Source organism: Dipodomys merriami, unplaced genomic scaffold, assembly GCF_024711535.1.
Source record: "Dipodomys merriami isolate MVZ:Mamm:240054 unplaced genomic scaffold, mDipMer1.0.p SCAF_491, whole genome shotgun sequence".
In the NCBI taxonomy this organism is placed as follows: Eukaryota; Metazoa; Chordata; class Mammalia; order Rodentia; family Heteromyidae; genus Dipodomys; species Dipodomys merriami.
Window position 1 is genome coordinate 467,144 of NW_027206059.1, and position 21,426 is coordinate 488,569.

The window sequence follows — 21,426 nt, forward strand, 5'->3', positions numbered from 1 at the left end:
TTTAGCCCAAGACTCTAACACGCAAAGAGCTGAAGTCTTCCACTCCAGCCCCCTTGGTGCGGTACCGTGGACTTGGCCAGATCCTGGCCGGTGGAAGCCGGGGTGGCCTGGCTGACAGTAGCGGGCAGTGGGCACCACAGACGTGGGACTTAGCGTTGGGATCTCTGGCTGCCAGGACTCTCCAGACTCCCTGAGGGCGGGTCTGGACTCTGCCGGGGAGCTGGCTGCACACCGTGTTGGGGTGTCAGGCTCTTCTGGAAGCCACATGCACCTCACGTCGGCATGCTTCTCCACAGAGCTCCCCAATAGAGCTGCGGTGAATCAAAGGAAGGACAAAGGAGCTGGTGTCAATGACAACACAGTCTTTTAAAAGAAATTTCCAAGGAAATCACACACTCTTCCCACCCCCCACCCACAAAAAAACAATACAACCTGGAAGAATGGAAACAGAACGGAGAAACCCCGAAGGTTTCCTTCGGTCTCTGCTTTAGGAGCTTTGGATGAGTGTTTGTCTACAAGGGCATGGGAGGGGAAAACTCAGCTTTCAACTTCCACGTTGCTGCCCATACCATGGACTGTTGCCGAGCTGGGGACACTCAATCCTGATGAAGAGACTTTGGATATTGCTTTCATTACCATCCTTGAGCGGAGAGGCCCCGGGGCCTGGAGGGCTGTAGGCCTGGTCCATGCCTCGGAGCACTTGACCTTCTATGCCCTCAGGTCCTGCTGTCTTTGTTTTCTACATTCACCATTTCAGGATTTCACCTCTTCGCAGTCTTGGTCAGTGGAAAGTTCTACATCAGAGAGTCCCACCTCCATGGCCATGATGAGAGAGATGTCTGAATCGCTGCTCACAGCTGGCTCTTGCTCACCTGGAAGAAGAGAGCAAATTCACACAGTGTATTTCCCTGTAAATCCTTCTCATGGCATTCCCGTTAATGCCCAAGGGAGGGTGGCAGAAAAATTGGTTATGGTGTGTGTGAGCCACATCTCACTCTATATTTCAAGATAAATTCTAAATGTGCAAACATTAAATGTAAAGACCAAAAAATAACCCTAGCAGAGCTCAAAGAAAATACGTCATTGAGGTATATCTCTAAGTAGGAAAATATGTATTTGATATGAGGCCGAGGGAAAAAAATTAAGAGAGTCATAAGATGGATAATTGTGTATAAAACCTATAGGAACATTAAATATTTAGAGTAATATTGCAAGACATATATCAGATTGAAGAGTTAGCAAAAAAAAAGTTAGGATTACAGTCGTAAGATATCAAATACTTGTCATTAAGAAAGATAGGCAAGTACTATCATTACAAGATTCATAGAAGACTACAATATAAATAGAAGGCAAACAAAGAAGAGATTCTTTTTGCCTTTGTAGCCTTCAGTCTTCAAAAAAGATAAAGAGTTCCTTGAGATAAGTATGTTGGTACCTTACATACAGAATTATGGACTTTCCTTTCTTCTTTGGAGACATAGTATTGTACATGTTTACAGGGCATACATGGAAAACCAATTTCTCATACACCAGGAGCAACAACCAGGCCACACTGATCAATACATGTATACCAGGAGCAATAATCACACCACACTAGTCAATACACATACATTAGGAGCAATAATCAGACCACACTAATCAATACACATGCATTAGGAGCAGTAATCAGATCACACCAATGACATTTTCACCCCAGCAACATCAATCATTCTTATGCATTGGGAATTTCATACTTTCATTTCTCCATTCATTTTGAAAATATCCTGGACTGTTTTAACCAGTAGTTACATCCTGCCTCCCCCCATCCTTCCTAGTCATTAGTGAATATTGTTCTGTTTTAATCTTCTGCAAGAGAGACATTAGAGCTGTGAAAGTTTTACCTAGTGATTTCATGTCCAGAATGTATTATAAAGAACTAATTAGAGATGCAGAAACAGTCATTTAAGCTGGGCATGGTGGCGTACTCCTGTAATTCCAGAGGTTAGAAAGCTGAGGTAGGAGGATCGTGAGTTTGAGGCCAGCCTGAACTACTTTGTAAGACTTTGTCTTAAAGAACAAATTCATTTGAGCATTATTTATAGCAACTAAACTTCACAAGAAACTTAAAATGTCCAACAACAGAGAGTATCTGTATAAATGATGTTACTTCTTACAGGACATTGAGGTGAATTTTCAAAGTATTTGTAGTTACACAAACAAATAATTTTTTTTTTTTTGGTTGGTTGTGGAGCTTGAACTCTGGGCTTGGGTGCTGCTCTTCAGCTCAAGGCGCGCGCTCTACCACTTGAGCCACAGCACCACTTTCTGGTTTTCTAGTGGTATACTGGAGATAAGAGTCTCATGGACTTTCCTGCCCGGGTTGGCTTTGAACCATGATCCTCAGATCTCAGCCTCCTGAGTAGCTAGGATTACAGGCATGAGCCACCGGCCCTGGAACAAACAATGTTTTTTTTCTCTCTCTGTCTTTCTCTCTGCCTCTCTCTGTTTCTCTCTCTCTGTTTCTGTCTGTCTGTCTCTCTTTCTCTGGAATTGTTGAGGCTTGAACTCTGGGCCTGAGTGCTGTCTCTGAGCTCCATTTGCTCAAAGCTAGCACTCTACCACTTGAGATACAGCCCTACTTCTGGCTTTTTCTGAGACTTAATTGAGATAAGAGTCTCGAAGACTTTCCTGCCCAGGCTGGCTTCAAACCAAGATCCTCAGATATCAGCCTCCCGAGTAGCTAGGATTATAGGTGTGAGCCACTGGCACCTGGTTTACAAACAATATTTTCATATGGAAATATAGAATTATGAATTCATATTCGTTTTCTTAAAAAAGCCCTTTTCATCAAATTTTCCAAGTATTCTACAAAAAATATACATTATACATTCACCTATGTATATTTACTGGCTAGGTGTGGTGGCATACTCCTGTAACCCCAGCACTCACAAAGCTAAGGCAGGAGGGTAGAGTACTCAAGGCCCTTCTAGTCTACATACTGAGAACCTGTCTCAACAACACCAACCAAGCTATCAACCAACATCCAAACAAACCAACAACTCTCACCCCTCTCCCCTCAAAGTACTACACAAAACCCTACACATGGCAAAAGCAACCAATCAGCCCAACAAGATACAAGGCAATGGATACACAATGGATTCACTAGGGACAGGAGGGGGCGGGAAGGGGAAGGGCTATGCAGAATGTCTTATCCAATGCGATGTCTACACTCAATCGCAAAGCATGGTCTGTATGTTTCCCAGACGAGTAAGATGACGAACCTTTCAAGAAATGGTAACAGCATGCACAGATGGCTGCAGATACCCGCCTTGGGGAGGCAGGTATCAGATGATGAAGTGAGGCTGGGATGCAGAGACAAGCTAGGGAGTGTGGGTGGCCGGGAAGTGCTGACTGCAGAGAGACAGCCTTAAACTGCAAAGCTCTCGTACATTCTGTTACAAAGCATGCAATTAAAATTGTCTGAAAATGTCTAAGAAATAAAGAGGAACGACGGTTATAATACTCTCCCTCTGATAATCACTGATGTACGATATATACATACATATACACATACATATATATGCATATATGTGATATATATGTCCATATATGATATATATTCATATATGATATATATATGTATCGTTCAGGCACAGTTAAGGAAGATTTATGAGTTTCACGAAGAGTAATGAATTCCTAAGATATTTTGATGGGAAAAAAATAAAAAGAACTCATAAAGAGTTACGGCCTAAAGAACCAGAAATGGGGCGATTCACAAGGAAACACCAACATCAAGACTGAGCTCTGTTTCCAGGATCAATAAGTGTACAAAGTTCACAGGGATCCTTCATTTCAAGGACAGAATGCGACTGGAGCAGTTCTGGGAGGAAGTGTGAAACTGGATGTGTGACTATCTATCTATCTATCTATCTATCTATCTATCTATCTATCTATCTATCTATCTATCTATCTATCTATATCTATTTCTGTTGGTATTATTAGTCTCATTTTACAGATGAGAAGTAATTGACATACTTTCTTCTCTTCATTTTCGTGCATTGTAAAGCCACTGGGAGATTTTAAACAGGGAGAAGTCTGATCTCCTTAATATTTTAAGAGATCACTCTGGCTGCAGCTGGCCAATAGGCAGAAGTTCAACAAGGACACGGTTACAGAATCACCCGTGAACGTGCTGGCTTCCTGAGACCACAGGAGTGGAGATGAGCAGAGAAACTGGAGAATGACTTGCAGTGATTACTCTGTAGCATGGACTACTTACTCATAGTGGCAACAAGAGAGTAGAAATCAGAGAATAACCGTGTTTCTGGATGGAGCCAAGAGGAGAGGACGAAGGGGAGAGTGTTCTGGAGACAGGTCTAGAGCTTAGTTTTGCACATGCTGTGAGTGTGAGGTGCTCGTGAGGCCTTCAGGGAGATGCCGAGGTGGCCGCTAGATGCAGGCGCCTGGAGCGCAGAGGAGAGGCCCCGGCCATCTGCACATTCCCAAGGGTTCTGCACAGAGAAGGTTTTCAAGCCATGGGGCCGGATGAGGCTCCTAGGGAGGACTGTGAAGTAAGAAGATAACAACAGCAGGAGATCTCCAAGCATCCAAAACCTAGAGCCAGAAACTCAAACTCGTGTTCTCAAACTCTGTTTGGCCCACAGTGTGTTTTCTTAAACATGCGAATTAGTTGCCAATATTTAAAAGTCAGTACATTTCAGATACAAACATATACTTGAAATTTACCCTGGAAGAAGGGAGAGCTGGCAGTGTTGTGCCTGGTGCCTGGAGGAAGGCGCTGGTGGGGATGGAGCGGCCTCCTTGGGAGAAGGCGCTCTGGGTCACCATCGTCATCGTCTATGATGTCACCTCCTAGCACCGTCATCATCTATGATGTCACCTCCTAGACCGCGCGGAAAGCGAAGCGTGACGCCTTACATTCAAGGGACTAACACGGAGGGTAGACAGAGCCGAGGACAGCAATCCTCACGAAAGACTCAAAAGGACCGGGTGTGGGGCTGGGGGAGGATGGGTAAAAGAAAAATCAGCAGAAGGTCATGCCACGCCTTTCCTTACTGTATCTTAAATACGCTCATGTGGCTTTTTCATCTCAGTTACAGGCCACCTATCCATATCCAAAGAAATGGGATACTGTTGAGTACTCCTGAATTATCGGGGGTCATTCAGAAGTTTGATCTGAAGACATCACATGTTCTAGGATCTCTGATCAGCTTCCGGAGAGCCTGACTGGATGGAGCTGGGTGACCCACTTTGATGACCCATAACTACCGCTGTAAACGTGTTTCCCCACTTAGTTCTGAGTAAAACCCATCATAGCCCATCTGTGGCTAACCAGCAAGTCACAGTGGTCGGATTTATTAATTCCATTTAATCCATAAATTATTAAGTTTTGGTTTCTCGCTTCCTTCTTTATGAAATACATACAACGATACCCAAGGGTCACAGGTTTCTCCTGGTGAGCAAGAGGATGATGTCTGGGGTTCTGCCGTGGCCTTGACTCGATCATCTCTCAACCCTGGGCCAGAAGACAGCCGAAGTCCTTCCCACCTTGGGGGAAGATCCGCTGAGTCCAGTGCTGGTACTGTGGTTGGTTCTGTCTCTAGCAAAGTCATACTAAACACAATCACCGTCGTCACAGAGTTGAGAGGTGGGGACATTGAAGGTGATCAGGTCTCAAGAGACTCCATTCTCATGAATGGCTCAATGCCATTATTATGGGAGTAGGTTTCTGATAAAAAGGATGCGTGACCTGATTTTCCTTTGCTGTCTGGGTCAGACCCATTGGCTGCTCACCAAGGTAGTGAGTTAAAAACAAAGTAGGCACCAGTGGCTCATGATAAGCTTACAGATAAGCCTGACTACCCAAGAGGCCAGCGCACTGTGAAAGTTGTATTAAATTAACCATAATAAAGCCAGCATGGCTCAACTGGCAGAACGCCAGCCTTGTGCAGAAGAAGTAATGTACAGCGCCTAAGCCCTGAGTTAAGACCCCAATACTGGTACGTGTACACACACACACACACACACACACACACACACACACACACACACACACACACACACACACACGCGATAAAATATGAAATATCTGGATGTGGCTGCTCAGGCTTGGATTTCCCATCTCTAAATCTGTGAGCTGGTAGTATTTTTGTTTAGAATCCTCCCTGTCTCTGGGAATACGTTACAGCAGCAGGGAGTTAACGCTTGTCTGCCCACCTGGCTCACATTCATCAATTCATCACCCAGATGCACTGCATTGTCAACACTCCCATTTCCAAATCCAACCACAATCCATAAATAGGAACTGTGTGTGGAACTGAAACTAAGCTGAAGTTGCTCTCTGGTCAGGAAGGGCAATATGTTTTTATAGTTTTTTTAAAAAAATAATATCAATATCAATACCTGCAGCCATGCTAGGTATATTAAGTAGATTCTCTAATTTAATATTCGCAATTGATGTTTGATATAGAAAGCATTACTATTTCTGTCCTCTGATGATAAAATTCAAAGCTGGAAATGGTTAAAAATTCCTGTTTGCTGGGCGCTGGTGACTCATGCCTGTAATCCTGTCTACTCAGGTAGCTGAGAACTAAGGATCACGGTTCAAAGCCAGCCTGGTCAGGAAAGTCTGTGAGACTCTTATCTCCAATAAAGTACCAGAAAATTGGAAGTGGTGCAGTGGCTCAAGTGGTAGAACGCTCGCCTTGAGCTGAACCCATCTCTGTATGACTCATGAACATGACCACAGCCTACGCTGTACTGAGTTACAATCTTAAGCACGAGGTGTGTGTGTGTGTGTGTGTGTGTGTGTGTGTGTGTGTGTGTGTGTGTGTGTGTGTGTGTAGTGGGTTGGCATACATAAAATGACATGCACAACTTTGTGCTTAGCTTCATGTAGGCACTTTTTTTCTGGCATCTTTCATCAGATTCAAGATCTCACCATTGGAAGTTAAGAGATTTTGCTTTGTTGGGTAGTGTGAGCAACAGAGAAGCTGAGTTTGTTTGGGCTTTTAAATGTATATTTTGGTTTGCATGCCTCTGCCTGAGATGTTCTATGAAATTATCATGGCAGTTTTCATATGAGCTTGCTACTTAATAGCTTCTTGATGGAAATTATTTGAAGTTACAGCAGAAGATTTTCTTTCCTAGAATGAGGTTTTGCATTTACTCCGCTGCCTGTCTTGTGAAAGAGATACAGAGCAGTAGCAGGCTGGAATACATCCTTCTCTGTCAGGAACTAACAAACATCGCCCTGGGAAGATCTTTCTGTTTTGAGAGGAAATAACATGGTGGCGATACAATCCCTGGGGTGTCCTGATTCTCCAGATGGCTTGCTGTGGTGCTCACACATTGGAAGTTATCTATTGCATAAATCCTTATTTTTTTTCTACGTAGTGAAAAGTAAGGTTTCAGAGAAAAATGATATTTTCTTTCCATAGTTACTGAGATCCATTTTCATGGTAAAAAGATATGATTTTCAGTCAGTCTTGTATCGTATATAATTTTTGTTTTCTTACGGTGCTGGGAGCAAACCAGGGGCCTTGTGCATGCTAGGTAAGCACTCTACCACTCAAATGCATCTCCAGCCCTTTAAATCCCATAGCATGAAAGCGCACCCTGGGGAGGTATTTCCTTTTCAGCTCCTCTCAGAATGTGGAGTTGGTTCCTTTGGCTGGAGCAGTGCCTATGGATTCTTTGCCATAATCTTAGCAAGAATATTACCTGGTCTTGAAATGCAGGATGTTTTCAATGAAGAAATGTGCTCCTTTGTGTGTTTTGGTTTAATAAAAATTTCTAATAAAAATAATAAATTACATCTGATTTGGTTTACATCTTCTTATTGATGAGTAGACTCTGTTGTGAGAATGGCAGGCCTCTGGGCTACTTTCCTGAGGAACTATGCCATAGAATGTTTAGTACTGTGGAGAATGCATTGGGTCCTTCCTGTTTGTGAGACAATGTGCTAAGCAATTAACAAGGCTACATCTGTTACACTCCTCTCAATCTGCTCCCCCCATGGTGTATGAGATAACCCCACTACCGCTTCACACTTACAAGTGATGTTGGCTTGTCACAGACAGTGGAAGGAAGGGAACGGTGACACCAGCCAGGGCTGTTGAGGACTGTGTTGTTCTCGTTCTGGAATGGCAGAACTCCTACATTTATATTTAGCCACGTTGTTCTCAGCTACCTGTGAGCCAGACATCTCAGGCTTATAATACCAATTCATCCACTCGGCCATGTGATTCCTAGAATGGCTCAGACATAGCTGGCAATTTTGCCTTTTAAACGTCTCTCCATAACTGTAAATATACACAATGAAACCCGATGAGAAAGACACTTTCTCATTCACATGTGAGGGGTTCAGATCACTGGTTTTGTTAAATGAGATCACATAGTTGCTTTGAGCTCTTTCCTACTGCTTTTCTGTCTCAGAAATACCCAGCAAGAGAAAGATCTTCTCCAATTTCCCCAACTCTTTACTGGCTCTTTTTGGCATTTCATTCATTAAGTCATATCTGTACTAAAAGAGTTTTCCATTCAAGTTCTGCACAGAAGACAACATTTGTCAATAGTGATGTTATGAACCACCTTAATGCCACTGGTAGAGAGCTTTAAGCCCTAGGAATAATATCAGGTAGATAAAAGACTCTTGATAAGTGTGAGCGTTACTGGAATAAAAAGGGAGTGAGAAGGAAGACGCTTCCAGATGGATTTGGACACATATTTGGAGATCATACATGGTCATCCTCCTCCAACCCCTCCTTTTTGGCAACTAAGCCGAATTATGTACAGACCTCATTTCACCATGAGTTTATGTCAGCTAGGATCGGGGAAGAGGGAGATAAGGGGAAATGGAGTTCCTCTCCAGAGACCCAGCATCACTAGCGGAACAACAGAGCAAACTCCAATGCATATGGATGGTTTCCTTTGGCTGCAGTTTACAACAGTAAGCTTTATGTCAGAAACAGCCCTTTGCCTTTTGCCCTTTGCTTGCCTTTCTTGTGTTCACTTCTGTTTCCCAGGGGGCCTAGAAACTACAGTTCCCAAGCTCTGCCAGGCGGCTTTCCTTTACATTCTGTCAAGGAGACAGAGAGGAAGGAGGAATGGGGAAGCTATTATGTTTCTGATTCATCGGATAGGTCCCTATGATTCCAGAATCAGATATGAGGGGGAGCTTGTCTGTGTCCTCTCAATTCACCGAAAGTCCTTGGGCAAATTCGTTTGAATCCTCTGATTAGTCATCTATCTCCATCTTTCTATGTGTTGGCTTCTGGATATTTAATTTGATCCCACGATTTGAATACACATTGCCCTAGTATGGTCCTGTTGGGATCTCAGAACTGCAAATACAAGCCATCTCTGTCAGTCATTGCAGTCTGGTTTCATACAGATAGTAGGCTAAAAATTCTGGAGGCTTCCCAAGTCCTTTCTCCTTCTTCACGTAATCATATTGAAGTTTGTGTTCAGCTGGTGACTACCGCCACAGCCTTCCAGATGATGTAGAGAGCTGGGATGTAGGAGCGCCCCCTAGTGTCTGTCCTTGAGGTCTGGGCTCAACTAAGTCATCTTGATTACCTTTGTTTTTTGTGGCTGCCAACCTGTCACTGGGTTATGATCATGGTGAAATTCAGGAGACAAAAACCAGTTGCAAAGGCTGTCCTCCACGAGTCAAAATACTGGACGCATCCCTGTATATCTTTTCCTTTCCCCCTGCTCACCACAAAGTTCTGAGCTGAGAGTTTTCTACCATGTCATTCTTTGAATGAGTTCCATGGATTGTTCTGTCTGGCTCCCCCATGTTTGGCTCTGTTTCATCATATTGCCTGGGTGCAGGAGCATCTTAACTGGTTTCTGCATTTCTTACAAAGGCAGTTGGTCCATAGATTCTTCTGAAGTTAGCTGGTACCTCCATGGTGGACAATGATGGTCTGGGGTTACCTAGTCTGCCATCTTGCTGATGATATCTCACAACTGTTTCTCAGCAGGGTTGTACAATCTTCACTTCTAACAGCAAGTGTAAAGATTTCAGTTCATCTCCACACTTGCCATCACTGGCCTTTTGAATGTCAGTCACTCTAGTTGGCATGTTGAAGTATCTGGTTGTGGAGTTGATGTGCATTTCCCTGATGACAAATGAAGTGAGGCTTCTTCTCCTGGTATTTTAGGCAGTGTGCAAATCTTTTTTGTAATGTACCAAAGTAAATTCTTTGCACTTTTTTCAATAAATACTATTTATTTATACTCTACATTTTTCTAGAAGAGATGTGTGTCGGTATGTGTGTGTCTGTATGTGTGTGTGTTGTGTTGTGTTGTATTTGTGTAGAGAAGGCAGCACAGAGTTTAAAAAGGAAGAATGATTAGCTGAAACAAGTACCTGTGATGCTTCCCCAGAGCATCAAGCTGGCCAGTCATCTGCAAATTTACGCATTTAAAAACTTGGTTGTATGAGTTAAAGGATTCCTTCTGTATTCTGATTACAAGTTTGTTGTCAGATATGCATATTGCCCATATCTTCCTTCAGTCTGCGATTTGACTTTTCATTTTCTTAAATATATACTTGAAAGAGCAAATAATTTAAATTTTGATGAAGTCATCAATGTACCCATCTTTCTGTGGTTCTTGCTTGGGTTTAAGAATATATTTGCTTATCTGAAAGATGTAAACAATTATTATCATGCTTTCATCTAGAAGTTTTATAGCTTAGCTTTTACACTGGAATCTACAACCCATTTAAAGTCATTTTGTATGCATGCTGCAAAGGCAGAAGCTGAGGTATCTCCCTCCCATTTTTGTAATATAATTATTGTGTTGAGTTCTTTTATTCTGAGATACCTAGAGCATTCCCACTTTCCTGACTGATCTCATTTGACACATACAATAGACTTAGGAAGAGGCAGTACTTAGATTATAGTGGTATCTGAATGCTGGGCTGAAGTGGCACAAGTACTTGGAAGGTATTATGTTGGTGCTTAGGGAGCAATTGTTAAAGTGTATAGCTATAACTCAGTGGGAGGGCATTTCTCTAGCATGTGGGAGGCCCTGTGTGTTCACTCTCTGGCATCACAAAAGTCTCAGTTAGATAAAATGCTAAAAAATTAAGCATTAATACTCTTATTAGTCTGCAATGTGATTTGGCAAACAAGCACACAAACATGCACACACATATGCACATACACTCAGTCTATTGTTAACCATGTCTGGAACATGCTATACTGCCCAGGTGATTGTTATTGTATTTAACATATGTATAGAAATCCTGCTTTATTCTTTCCCCATTAGGCCTTCTTCCCTCACGAATGTGCTGGATGGAATGTCTTTTTTTTTCCTGGCTGTCATCCCGCTGTTTCTGTAATGTTCTATTTCCTCCGTGTTGGATGTAGGTCAGTGCATCCACATTCCATTAAGATCCCATCCACCACATGAAAGCCTTATTCCTGCATCTTGTGTGCGCTTCAGTCTGTTACATGATAGTCCGGCCCTAGAGCCAACAGAAATGAGAGACTGGGGCTCTGATGGAAACACAAGGTCGACTTTAAAGGTCAAGTCACAGAACATAACAAAACTGGTAATCCTTCCTTCGCTTAGGGACTGGTTGGAGAGGAAAAGACAGAAGCAGAAACAAACTATCTTACACAAGCCAAAGATTTTCAAAATAAGGAAATATTTGAGGCAGATGGTTTGTGAGATACATAGTTGTTAGGAAGCAAATGATTGGCTGTGTTTCTTAGTGCAGGAGACTAACACTGACCTGAGTACATTTGATCTTTATATACAGGCATCATTTTTTAAAAATCAACTTGTACCACTACTATATAAGGTTTGGAATTTGATTGTCATTTCTGATTGTTCTGAAGATTCTGTTGGGAAATCAACTGTCATTCTGGTAGGGGTTCACTTGTAAGTAACCTGCTTTTTCTGCTTTTAGTGTCTTCGTTTTCTTGCTTGATGTTTTACTCTCTTAGGTCCTTTTCTGCTCTCATCTATTGGGTATTCTAAAAACAATGTGAAGCTGAATGGTTTCTCTTTTTCAAGACTTGAGAAGTTTTCTGATATTACTACTCTATTTAATATAGTTTGCACTTTTCTCTCTTCTCCATCCTCAATACTTACAATACATATGTTTGATCTTTTAATTAAGTCCTGAATTCTTACAAATTCATTTCATTTTTCTTTGAGCTTTTCCTTTTTTCTCCTTACTTTTCAAGATAAAAAATGAGATCTGTATTCCCTCTAATCTAATCTAAACTGCCAGTTTTTCAGAATTTTTATCTCTTCATTGAGATGCTTTCTCATGTCTTACATAAGGTTTGCCCAGACACATAACTGCCCTAGCCCCAACCATTGATTCAAAAGACTACTATGCCCGAATGCTATGTCAGAATTTAGTGCATCTTTTAAAGGTGCAAACACTTACAAGCAGGTTACTCTAATTATATCTTCTGGGAAAGGGAAGAAAGGTATTAAGAAATGCTACATAAGTGTAGGTAGGAAAATAGCAAGCTGTCTCCTTCACTAAGTAGTGATGCTTCCTGACATTCAAGTCTTGTTTGAGGATAAATCACTGGGTAAGCCCTTCTCCCTGGCCTGACTCCATGGTCACTCTCTAACTCTTTTCCTGGCCTTATTTTAGTTCTTAGTTATATCTTGATATCATAATCCATAATTTACCGACTTGTTTAATTGGATGTCCTTTCTGTGAGACCAGATGCAGGCTACACCCCAACTAATTCCTTAGCGCGGGGAGCAGGGTGTGAAGTACAAGGCTCTAATCAAAATGCATAGAATGAATTGTGTTATATTTAAGCCTGTCTTTACAGCAAAGCAAAATGAAAAGACAACTTAAAAAATACCACATTAGTACTTTTGAGACCTTATGTATAGTTTCATACACCTCAACAAAACAATCACAACTATGATTTGATGAAAATCCCACAGTCAATACAAACTTAAGTACATTTCTTACAAATTTCCATGTTCAAAATGTGTACGTGTCTCTTTGAGCAGAGAGTAGATGAATCCATAAACAAGTCAGGCACTATTTTGTGTACCTTGATACTAACAAAAGCTTACAGTATCACCTCCTTTTCTCTCTCAATCTTTTTTTTTCAGAATTAATCATGCTTTATATTGAATAGCTATCAACTGCTAACCATCTTGTCCAGAAGAAGTGTGAGATGCAGGACAGGCTATGACCGATCCACACCTCCCATGCCACGGAACGCAGCAGCAACTCTTCTCTGTGGAGTGGGCTGGGGGTCTTTGGCAGCTTGTCTGCCTGCCCTCCAAGTGCCCTCTCACTGCAGATGGAGGTAGCCAGAAAACCACGTCCCAGATTTCAAGGCGTAGGGCTAGTGCGGCCTACCACAGTCTCTGCTTTTCTCTGAAAAGCACTTGTAACAGACACTCTTCCAGCTACCCAATGAATAGCGCTGCTTGATTTCAACATTCTAAGCATGGATATATTCCTCTCCAAAGTAGAGCAAATTATAAATCTGATCTGTCTCTGTAGATTACAGTCCCAAGCCATTGGTTTGTTGAAAGTTAACACACTGAGGACGGACACTCGTACTGTTTTTACTTGGATGTACGTGGATTACATCATGGTGTGGAACCGGGGCAGGTCCACAGAACAGGCTACCGAATCTGGACCACCCAGCAGCACACTAGGGCTTCACTGATTTTGATGGGCCAAGAAGTTCTTATTCCAGTTCCTTCCAACAGCTACGCCTCATCAGGTAGCTCCTAAGACCATTTCCAGCTTGAGAACATTTCTCCGGACCTCCCTGAGTGCAGGCCCACCTGTGTAGAATTCTACCTGTCACTGGCAGCACTGATGTGTGAGCATGCCCGCGGCTCTGATTTGAGCTTGGTGATTCTGAAAATGAAGAGGTGGGAGATACCAAAAAGTACCATCTAGAGCGGCACTACCAGAACCGGGGCAGCACATCCACAGTACGCACGGGATGAGGAAAAGGACTCAGAACTAGAAGTTTCCTAGTATTATGGAAACTCGAAGACACAGGCACTTCATCAATATCTCTTCAAAAAGCCAAATTCCTTGAAAATAAGCCCATTGGGAATTTCTGGAATTCAAGATGGGGGTTAAGGTTTTATTATCTCCTCCACCAGCCAAAGAGGATCATTACTCTTTTCCTCCTTTTTGAACTAATGAGGGGTAAGTCCCTTGGGTAGACAAAGCCTTCAGTTGATCTGGGGAATGAGACTAATATTTCAGAAATGGCACTTGGCAAAGTAAGTCCTTTACTTCACACACATCTGTTCTACATCTATTGGAATCTAAATTCCTTCAGAGCAGGGGAAATTTCAACCCTGCTCAAAATAGATACTAATAAATATTGCAGCAAATCACTGACATCTCTAGCAAATGGCTTTGACGGATTAGTGGAACTAACTCCCAGACTAACTTCTTGGAGGTGTACTAAACATCTTCAGCATTTTATGACTTTCTTCTTTTCCTGTTTGCTCTACTATGTCTTGTAACTTTTCCCTAACAGCCATTTCTATAGGCAACCCCCATAGATTCTGAATTTTAATCATTTTTAAAAGTGTCATGCTGCTGCTATTTGTTATGACCAGTTACGTTTATCACAAGCCCCTCCTTTCTTTTCAACCCCACAAATATTTGCCCAGGATAGTTTCTGAATTGCTGGGATTATCATTCTGCTAGCATTTTCTAGGAGGATGCAATCAAAGTGAATTTGAGCTGATCATTTTTGAAAAATTTGCAGACACAAGCATGACCTATGTCCCCAATAGCAGGTACACTATTATAAATGATCTTACTATGCAGCCTCTTTAAGTTTTTCTTCCCAGCTTTCAAATAGTTTGTATTATTTTGCCACAGAGCAATACCTGACTGAGACATTCTCTTTGATCTGGGGTACTTTTCTCAATAATGGTGAACATGATGCAGAATGGTTAAATATCCATAAGCCCCCACAAGGCATACAACCTGCTTGTCTGACGCCATAGTGCCTGTTGAATCCAGGGAAACTCCTGTGGAAGAAGACTCACCTCATCCACCAGGAACACCAGTGTGGAAAAATAAAGCCAGGACCCCTGAGGACTTGACTAACTAAATCCCGTTCATTAACCCACTGGAGTCTGGGGCTGAGGGTATCTTTGGTTTTCTTCCACTCCCTCTAAGAGAAAACACCCCAGAGATATGAGAATGAGAGCCGACTGAAAGAGCTGATTGGAGAGTGCTGTAGACATTCTTCCTTGGGAACTGACAGTTATTCCAGCATCAAAGGTGAGCATGCTTGTTTCCATTTTACAGTTGCGTTTTAGGAAGACGGGAGGATGCGCAGTGAGACAGGGAGACAACTGTAGCCATAGGAGGGGAGCATATCGTAAGCCTGGAGCTAGGTCAGTGGAGAGTCAAAGCCCCAGCGATACACCTTGATGACAAAAACACATCAGTGCGAAATTAGCTCTGCGTCGTGAGAGCTGGGTAAGTACCAGACTCCCGGCATGTAGTTTCCACCCTCCTCTTCTGCTTGGTAGTGGCCGACAACCAGATTCTATTTGGAAGGTCTTAGTTCCATGAGCCCATAGGAACTGTAACATGGAACCTTGGTGCCTTGTTTGGCATTTAGCAGTTAATTTTAAGACACTAAGACCTGCTACCTCAGTAAAATCATGTTGAAACCAATTTTAATTCATTCAATCATCTTCCATCCTGTTGGATCAAGAACTTACACTGGTACCGTGGATGCTTAAGAGTATTTTCTCTACAAAAGCACTTCCTCCTTATTCTAGTAGAGAACTCAGGAGTTACTCTTTAAGCTCAAAATGTAAATCAGTGCCTGTACTATACCCCGAGAGTCACACACATCAACAGCAGAAAAAAAGAGTGAGTAATTCAATAAAAAGACAGTGGTATCCTGTCCCTCATAGCCATTTTGGGTGTCAAATGTTCATCAATACCACAAATAAGTTATGACGAGACAAAAACCTACTTATATGTTACATGGATATTTCTTTGGGATTTGGATCCGTGTTTAGAGAATCCAGTGGTCAGTTTCATTGCACGCATGGGGGTATATAGAATAGATGGGGGTATACAGAATAGATGTTCCACAAAGAAGAATCTAACCAGCAACCAAACACATAGAATTGCATTCATGCTCATTTGGGAAATGCTAAAAGATGAGTCAATAATAAAGAGGTGAATGTTGGTAACTATGTTTGCAGACATGAGTGTTTGTTTCACATACACTCACAGATGTATATGCCTGTATAAGTACTGCTTTAGCTAAATAAGCATGCCTTATATGATATGGATATATGAATATATATGCATGCATGTTTTTCTGCATTCTTAGGTTTTCACACATGTGTACATGGGTGCTATGTATGTAAGGGTATCCTTATGTACACATTTCATCTCAACTTTTTTAACAAGAAGGATAGGTTTGGCATTCATTGTGTTTCTTTATTAGGTTTGATATCCCAATCATTTCCCAGCTAACTCCTCTTCTAACTATGGCAGTCTTAGTATGGTATTGTTTTTTCCTGAGAACATTCATTCCATTTCTTGTTTTCACAGTCAAGTTTAGTCTAGTCAATGTTTTTGTACTTGGGCATCTTTGATTAAGGCATATGCCTTTTTATTTATGGAAAGGAATAATTTGAGAAAAAGTTTCAGTGAAACTTTAGTCTATAAAGCTACTAATTACTCCGTCCTGCTGTGAACATTAGTTACCAGGGAGATACTAGCTGTGTATGTTGTTGGCTAATAGGCACACATGCTGTTTTACTGTATGATGTTTCCAGTATTTTAATTAAATGAGATCTAATAGGAAAACTCAAAACATTGATTTCTTCTGTGCCACCAATCAATGCACGTGAAGCCCTGAAACTGTGTCCACATTTGAGGCAGTCAAGTTCCAATGGATTTCTGAAGTCATGCTTTATCTCAAGAGGGCTGTGATGACTCCAGTCGGGCCGTGCATCACCAGCAAGGAATGAAGCCCCAACTTGTTGTGTCTTCCAATTTTCCCAAGTTGGAGTTTCAGGTTTGTATGTAAAACCTTCCCATGTTAAATACTGCCTCCTGCCTGAATTCTATCCAGTGCATTCTATGCATTCCTGAGGGGCAGTCATATGAGGCACCAGTTTACTGCTTGTGCCCAGAGCAATTCCTGGAATGCCCTAGATAGCTAACCCTAGTGATTCTGGATGATGAGCTGGCGCCCAGGGGTTGGCATGTGTGTTTATGTGCCTAGATGGACATGAATACACACACACGCGCGCGTGCGCGCGCACACACACACACACGGACACGTGGTTATAGGGAATCTTTACTCTCACTTTGGGCTTCAAATGAAGCTTTGAGAGTTAGGAAGGACAGTCTGCTTATCCTGATTTTCTCCAACCAGCGGGGAGGGTGTCCTAACTATGACAACCAGAGCAGGGTCCTGGACAGATATGAGGAAGATAGTTAGTCTAAATCACCTAAACACAGCATGTATTATTTCCTCCAGGAGTTTTCCTTGCAATTTTCTTATCCTGGAGGAGAAAATTTCGGAGAGGCCCACCAGAGAAGAAGCTGGGGAGACACAGCTATCACAGAAGAGGCTAGGGAGACACAGCTATCACAGAAGAAGCTGGGGAGACACAGCTATCACAGAAGAAGCTGGGTAGAGCAGCCACCAACCGGAGGGCCTGCTATGGGTCCCCCATGTACACACAGAGAATCTGCGGGTGCCCATTGGTGGATGTTTCCAAAAGTTTTGCTTTAACTTTTCCTGCAAGGTTCAACTTAGAACTAAAGAATAGTATCAAGACTCAATAGATCTGAGACTTGTAGTTTCAGTAATCTATAAAAATAAATCAGCCATCTGTAGGTTAGTATGCTCAAAATGCATGAAGGTTAATGCTAAGGCCCTGGTGTATTGAATACAGATCAGGGGCACCACTAATCCAAAATATGAAATCCAAAATACTGGAAATTCTGAAACATTTTGTTTTTATGCCACAGGGAAATTGCCACAGCTGATCTATGTGGCAAGTCAAAGTCAAAATGTAAACACACAAAAATGACATAAAAGTAGCTTTGGGAATATATGAGCCATAAAAGCATGTCATGTCTAAATGTGTCTTATCCTCAAGATAGCTCATCACAGATATGCGAGTAGCATTTCAAAATCTAAAAAAGAAATCAGGAATCCCTGATGTCTGAAATGAGTGTTACTGACCCGAATAACCACGCCAGAGCCACATATAGAAAGGGTGTTAATTATGACTTTCTAGAAATTGATTCGGGTAAGTTGCTGACTGATTGTGGAACTAACTAGTGATGATATGGATAACTTTTCCTCTAAGGTTAAACTTAGAACTATACGAAGAGTATCAAGACTCAGTAGATCTGAAACTTCTAGTTTCAGCAATCTGTAAAAAATAAAGGACAGTAAATGACTCTGTAAGGAGGGCATTATTTTTTATGAGATCACAGTCATAAAAGTTGTAGTTAATAACTCAGGGGCATTTCCATGGCCAATTAACAGAAAGGATACATGATGATAAGCAAGCATGCAGTTCTAGCATCAGAACTAATATAAGCTTGGTAACTGGATGAGAGTAAGATGACATCTGTGCTTAGCCCCACAGGAAGACGGTTTAAGATCTAGCTGAGAGCTATCAGGCCTTGGAAAGGTGTAGGTATTTATTTTTATTTTGTTTGCTGGTCCTGGAGCTTGAACTCAGGCCCTCAGCACTGCCCTTGAACCTGTCTGTGCTCAAGGCTAGCACTCTACCACTTGAGCCACAGCACCACTTCTGGTTTTTTCTGTGTATGTGGTACTAAGGAATGAAACCCAGGGCTTCATGCATGCTAGGCAAGCACTCTACCACTGAGCCACCTTCCTAGCTCCTAGGTATTTTTATATAAAGAAGTTTCAATTGTACCAATAGGACACTCAGGATGTGTCTGTCCTATATGAATTCTCACGGGGAGGTACAGAGGTGGGCTGGGGACTGAGGTATTTATGAGTTACTGAGTGCCAGGCATGAAGCCAGAATCTTTGCACAGAGCGAACCGGTGGGGTACGTTTTATTTCGACCATTTTGGTGCTGAGGAAAGGAGAGGCAGGGAGGTTAGAGAACTGGCCACAGTTAGTATGTGTACAGGGCAGGATTTGAGCCCAGATACACCTGGTTCCAAACTCAGGAGGTTGACACAGCCCTCCATGATGTCCCAGCAGGGTCATCTTCTTTTACTATGGATGAATTTGAAGTAACAGGCGCTGTGCCTGTGTTGAACTACACCACCTCATGGAAGTCTGCAGTGGTTCTTGGGAATTTGGTTTCCTGATGTAACAGGGTTACCCGTAGAGATTGAGTACAGTTAGGCCTTGGAGCCTTTCTCCAAGACAGTGCCCTGGGCTGCTGTTTCTGCGTTTTATCTGCCTTTACTGCTTCTAATCCCATTTCTGCCGGGTAGTACAGTATCAATACTGATAAATAATTCACCATTAGTCCATTTCTACACAGCATTAGTCTCCCTCCTCCCCTGTGATCAGGCCCGTTCAGCATGGTGCTCCTCTGTACCTGGGGGACTGTCTATCAGGAAGCCCAGTCTGAACTGAATGGCATCCGATGACTGTTTGCTCATCTTGTTAGAAGACAAAATACAAGTGCCTATTACAATACAACTGGCTTGCCTTAAATTCATCATATTCATTCGGCCAACTCAGGCTCATTGAATGTACCTGGGAGTCATAAACTATGCTGGGTTTTAGAACATAAAGGCAAAAAGTCCTGCTCAAACCCTTTGAGGACCTATAAACTTAATGGAAAGACAGGCAATTTCTCAAGAAATTGTCACAGAGGTAATGGGAGAAGAAATAGGAGCTAGTGCTTGGGGTAGTGAAAAGATACCTCAGGGAGTACAGTCCGGAGACAAGTTTGAAGGACGGCAGGAAGAGGGAGAAGCATGAGGGGCGGGGCACAGGGCAGGGGGTCCGCAACCATAGCTGGCTTGGAAATGCTTCCCTGTAAAGTGTTCCATAGAAACAGTGCTAAATAAGGGACGGAGGCACAGAGGCTACATGCTTAACGAGCGTGTCAGGTTGGTGAGGCTGAGCGCTTTAACCCAGACATGACCAGAACACCTGGAGTGAATGACAAGCAGCATCTGTACAGCTGAGTACTCAGGATGCTGATGTGTGTGGTGTGGTGGATGCACAAAGTACAAGCAATGGTAAGCTGGTGAGTTACAGCAGTAACAGAGGATGCAGGAACTGGGCTTGGAAAGGCTCTTTTGACAGAGGATCACAGAGGGGAAAGAACACAGGGCAACCTTGCTATTGGCTCGAGGCTAGCTAGCAAGTGACTTCACGGTAAACGTAGCAGTCACCAACTTACAAAATACCGGTCTACTAATATGTCGCACACAATACAATGGCAGCCTGCTAAAAAATAATTAAATATTTTGCATATATAAGTATGCCATGCAGGAATATTAGTTTTTCTTTCTTCTTTTTTTAAAATACCCATCCTGGGGTTTAACTAAAAGGGCCTGAGTTCTTTTGCTCAAGGCTAACATCCTACCACTTGAGCCACAGTGCCACTTCTGGCTTTTTGTTTTTGTTTTTTGAGTAGTTTGTTGGAGATAAGAATCTCACAGACTTTCCTTCTCTGGGCAGGCTTCAAACCATAGTCCTTAGATCTCAGCCTCTTGAGTAGCTGGGATTACTGGCATGAACCACAAACATCAGGACATTAGTTTTAATTGTGATTAAATTTTAAAAAAAACTTCCATTTTTGCTGGAGATGTTAATACAAATGCTTATGGAATTAGTGAATTTTTTTTTTATTTTGTGTCAACTGACCTTTCCTATTTTTCCTTATTTTTGAATTCAATGTTTAAAATCAGAGTTTTTCAATCCTTGTTTTATACCAAGAGCATAGTTTAAATAGGACCAATAGTGCAATACTACTTTATCTTTTACTTTAGCTCTTAATTACTCATCTTTTAATCACTTTCACACTTCAATCATTCTAAGGGGATTTTAATTGTGATATATACACATATCTATGTGTGTATATACATACATATATCACAATTAAAATAAAAGTATATTTTCCAAGAATTCTTTCAAAGAGTTCTTTCTTCTCTGCAAACTCCCATTTCTCATGTCTCTTTTTTCATGGATGAGTTCCTCTCTCGTAATTGTATAGTAATACAAATTAGTGTACTAAGTTCTGCGTTCTAAATTTCCTCGTTTTTCTTGAAGTTGCTACTTTGGGTGGAGCTCCATAAGGAGCAAGGCAATGGTTAGGTGGTGCAGGATGGGCTAGGGACCTCGGGGCCCTTCACAGGGCTTCTACTCATCTTCTGAGCATCATCTCACCCAGCCCTTGATTCCAGGGCTCCCCGGAACTCTGTATGAAACT

General features: G+C 42.1%; 1 protein-coding gene across 1 annotated transcript in view; it reads right to left on the minus strand.

The window, feature by feature from the left end:
• Nucleotides 1-413: 413 nt before the first annotated feature.
• Nucleotides 414-21,426, minus strand: part of LOC138809327 (RING finger protein 150) — a 131,025-nt gene continuing 110,012 nt past the window's right edge. Inside the window, exon 9 of the mRNA XM_069995859.1 lies at nucleotides 414-872. Coding sequence (XP_069851960.1) covers nucleotides 754-872 — 119 coding nt within the window. The 3' untranslated portion in view covers nucleotides 414-753. The remainder of the gene's footprint in view (nucleotides 873-21,426) is intronic.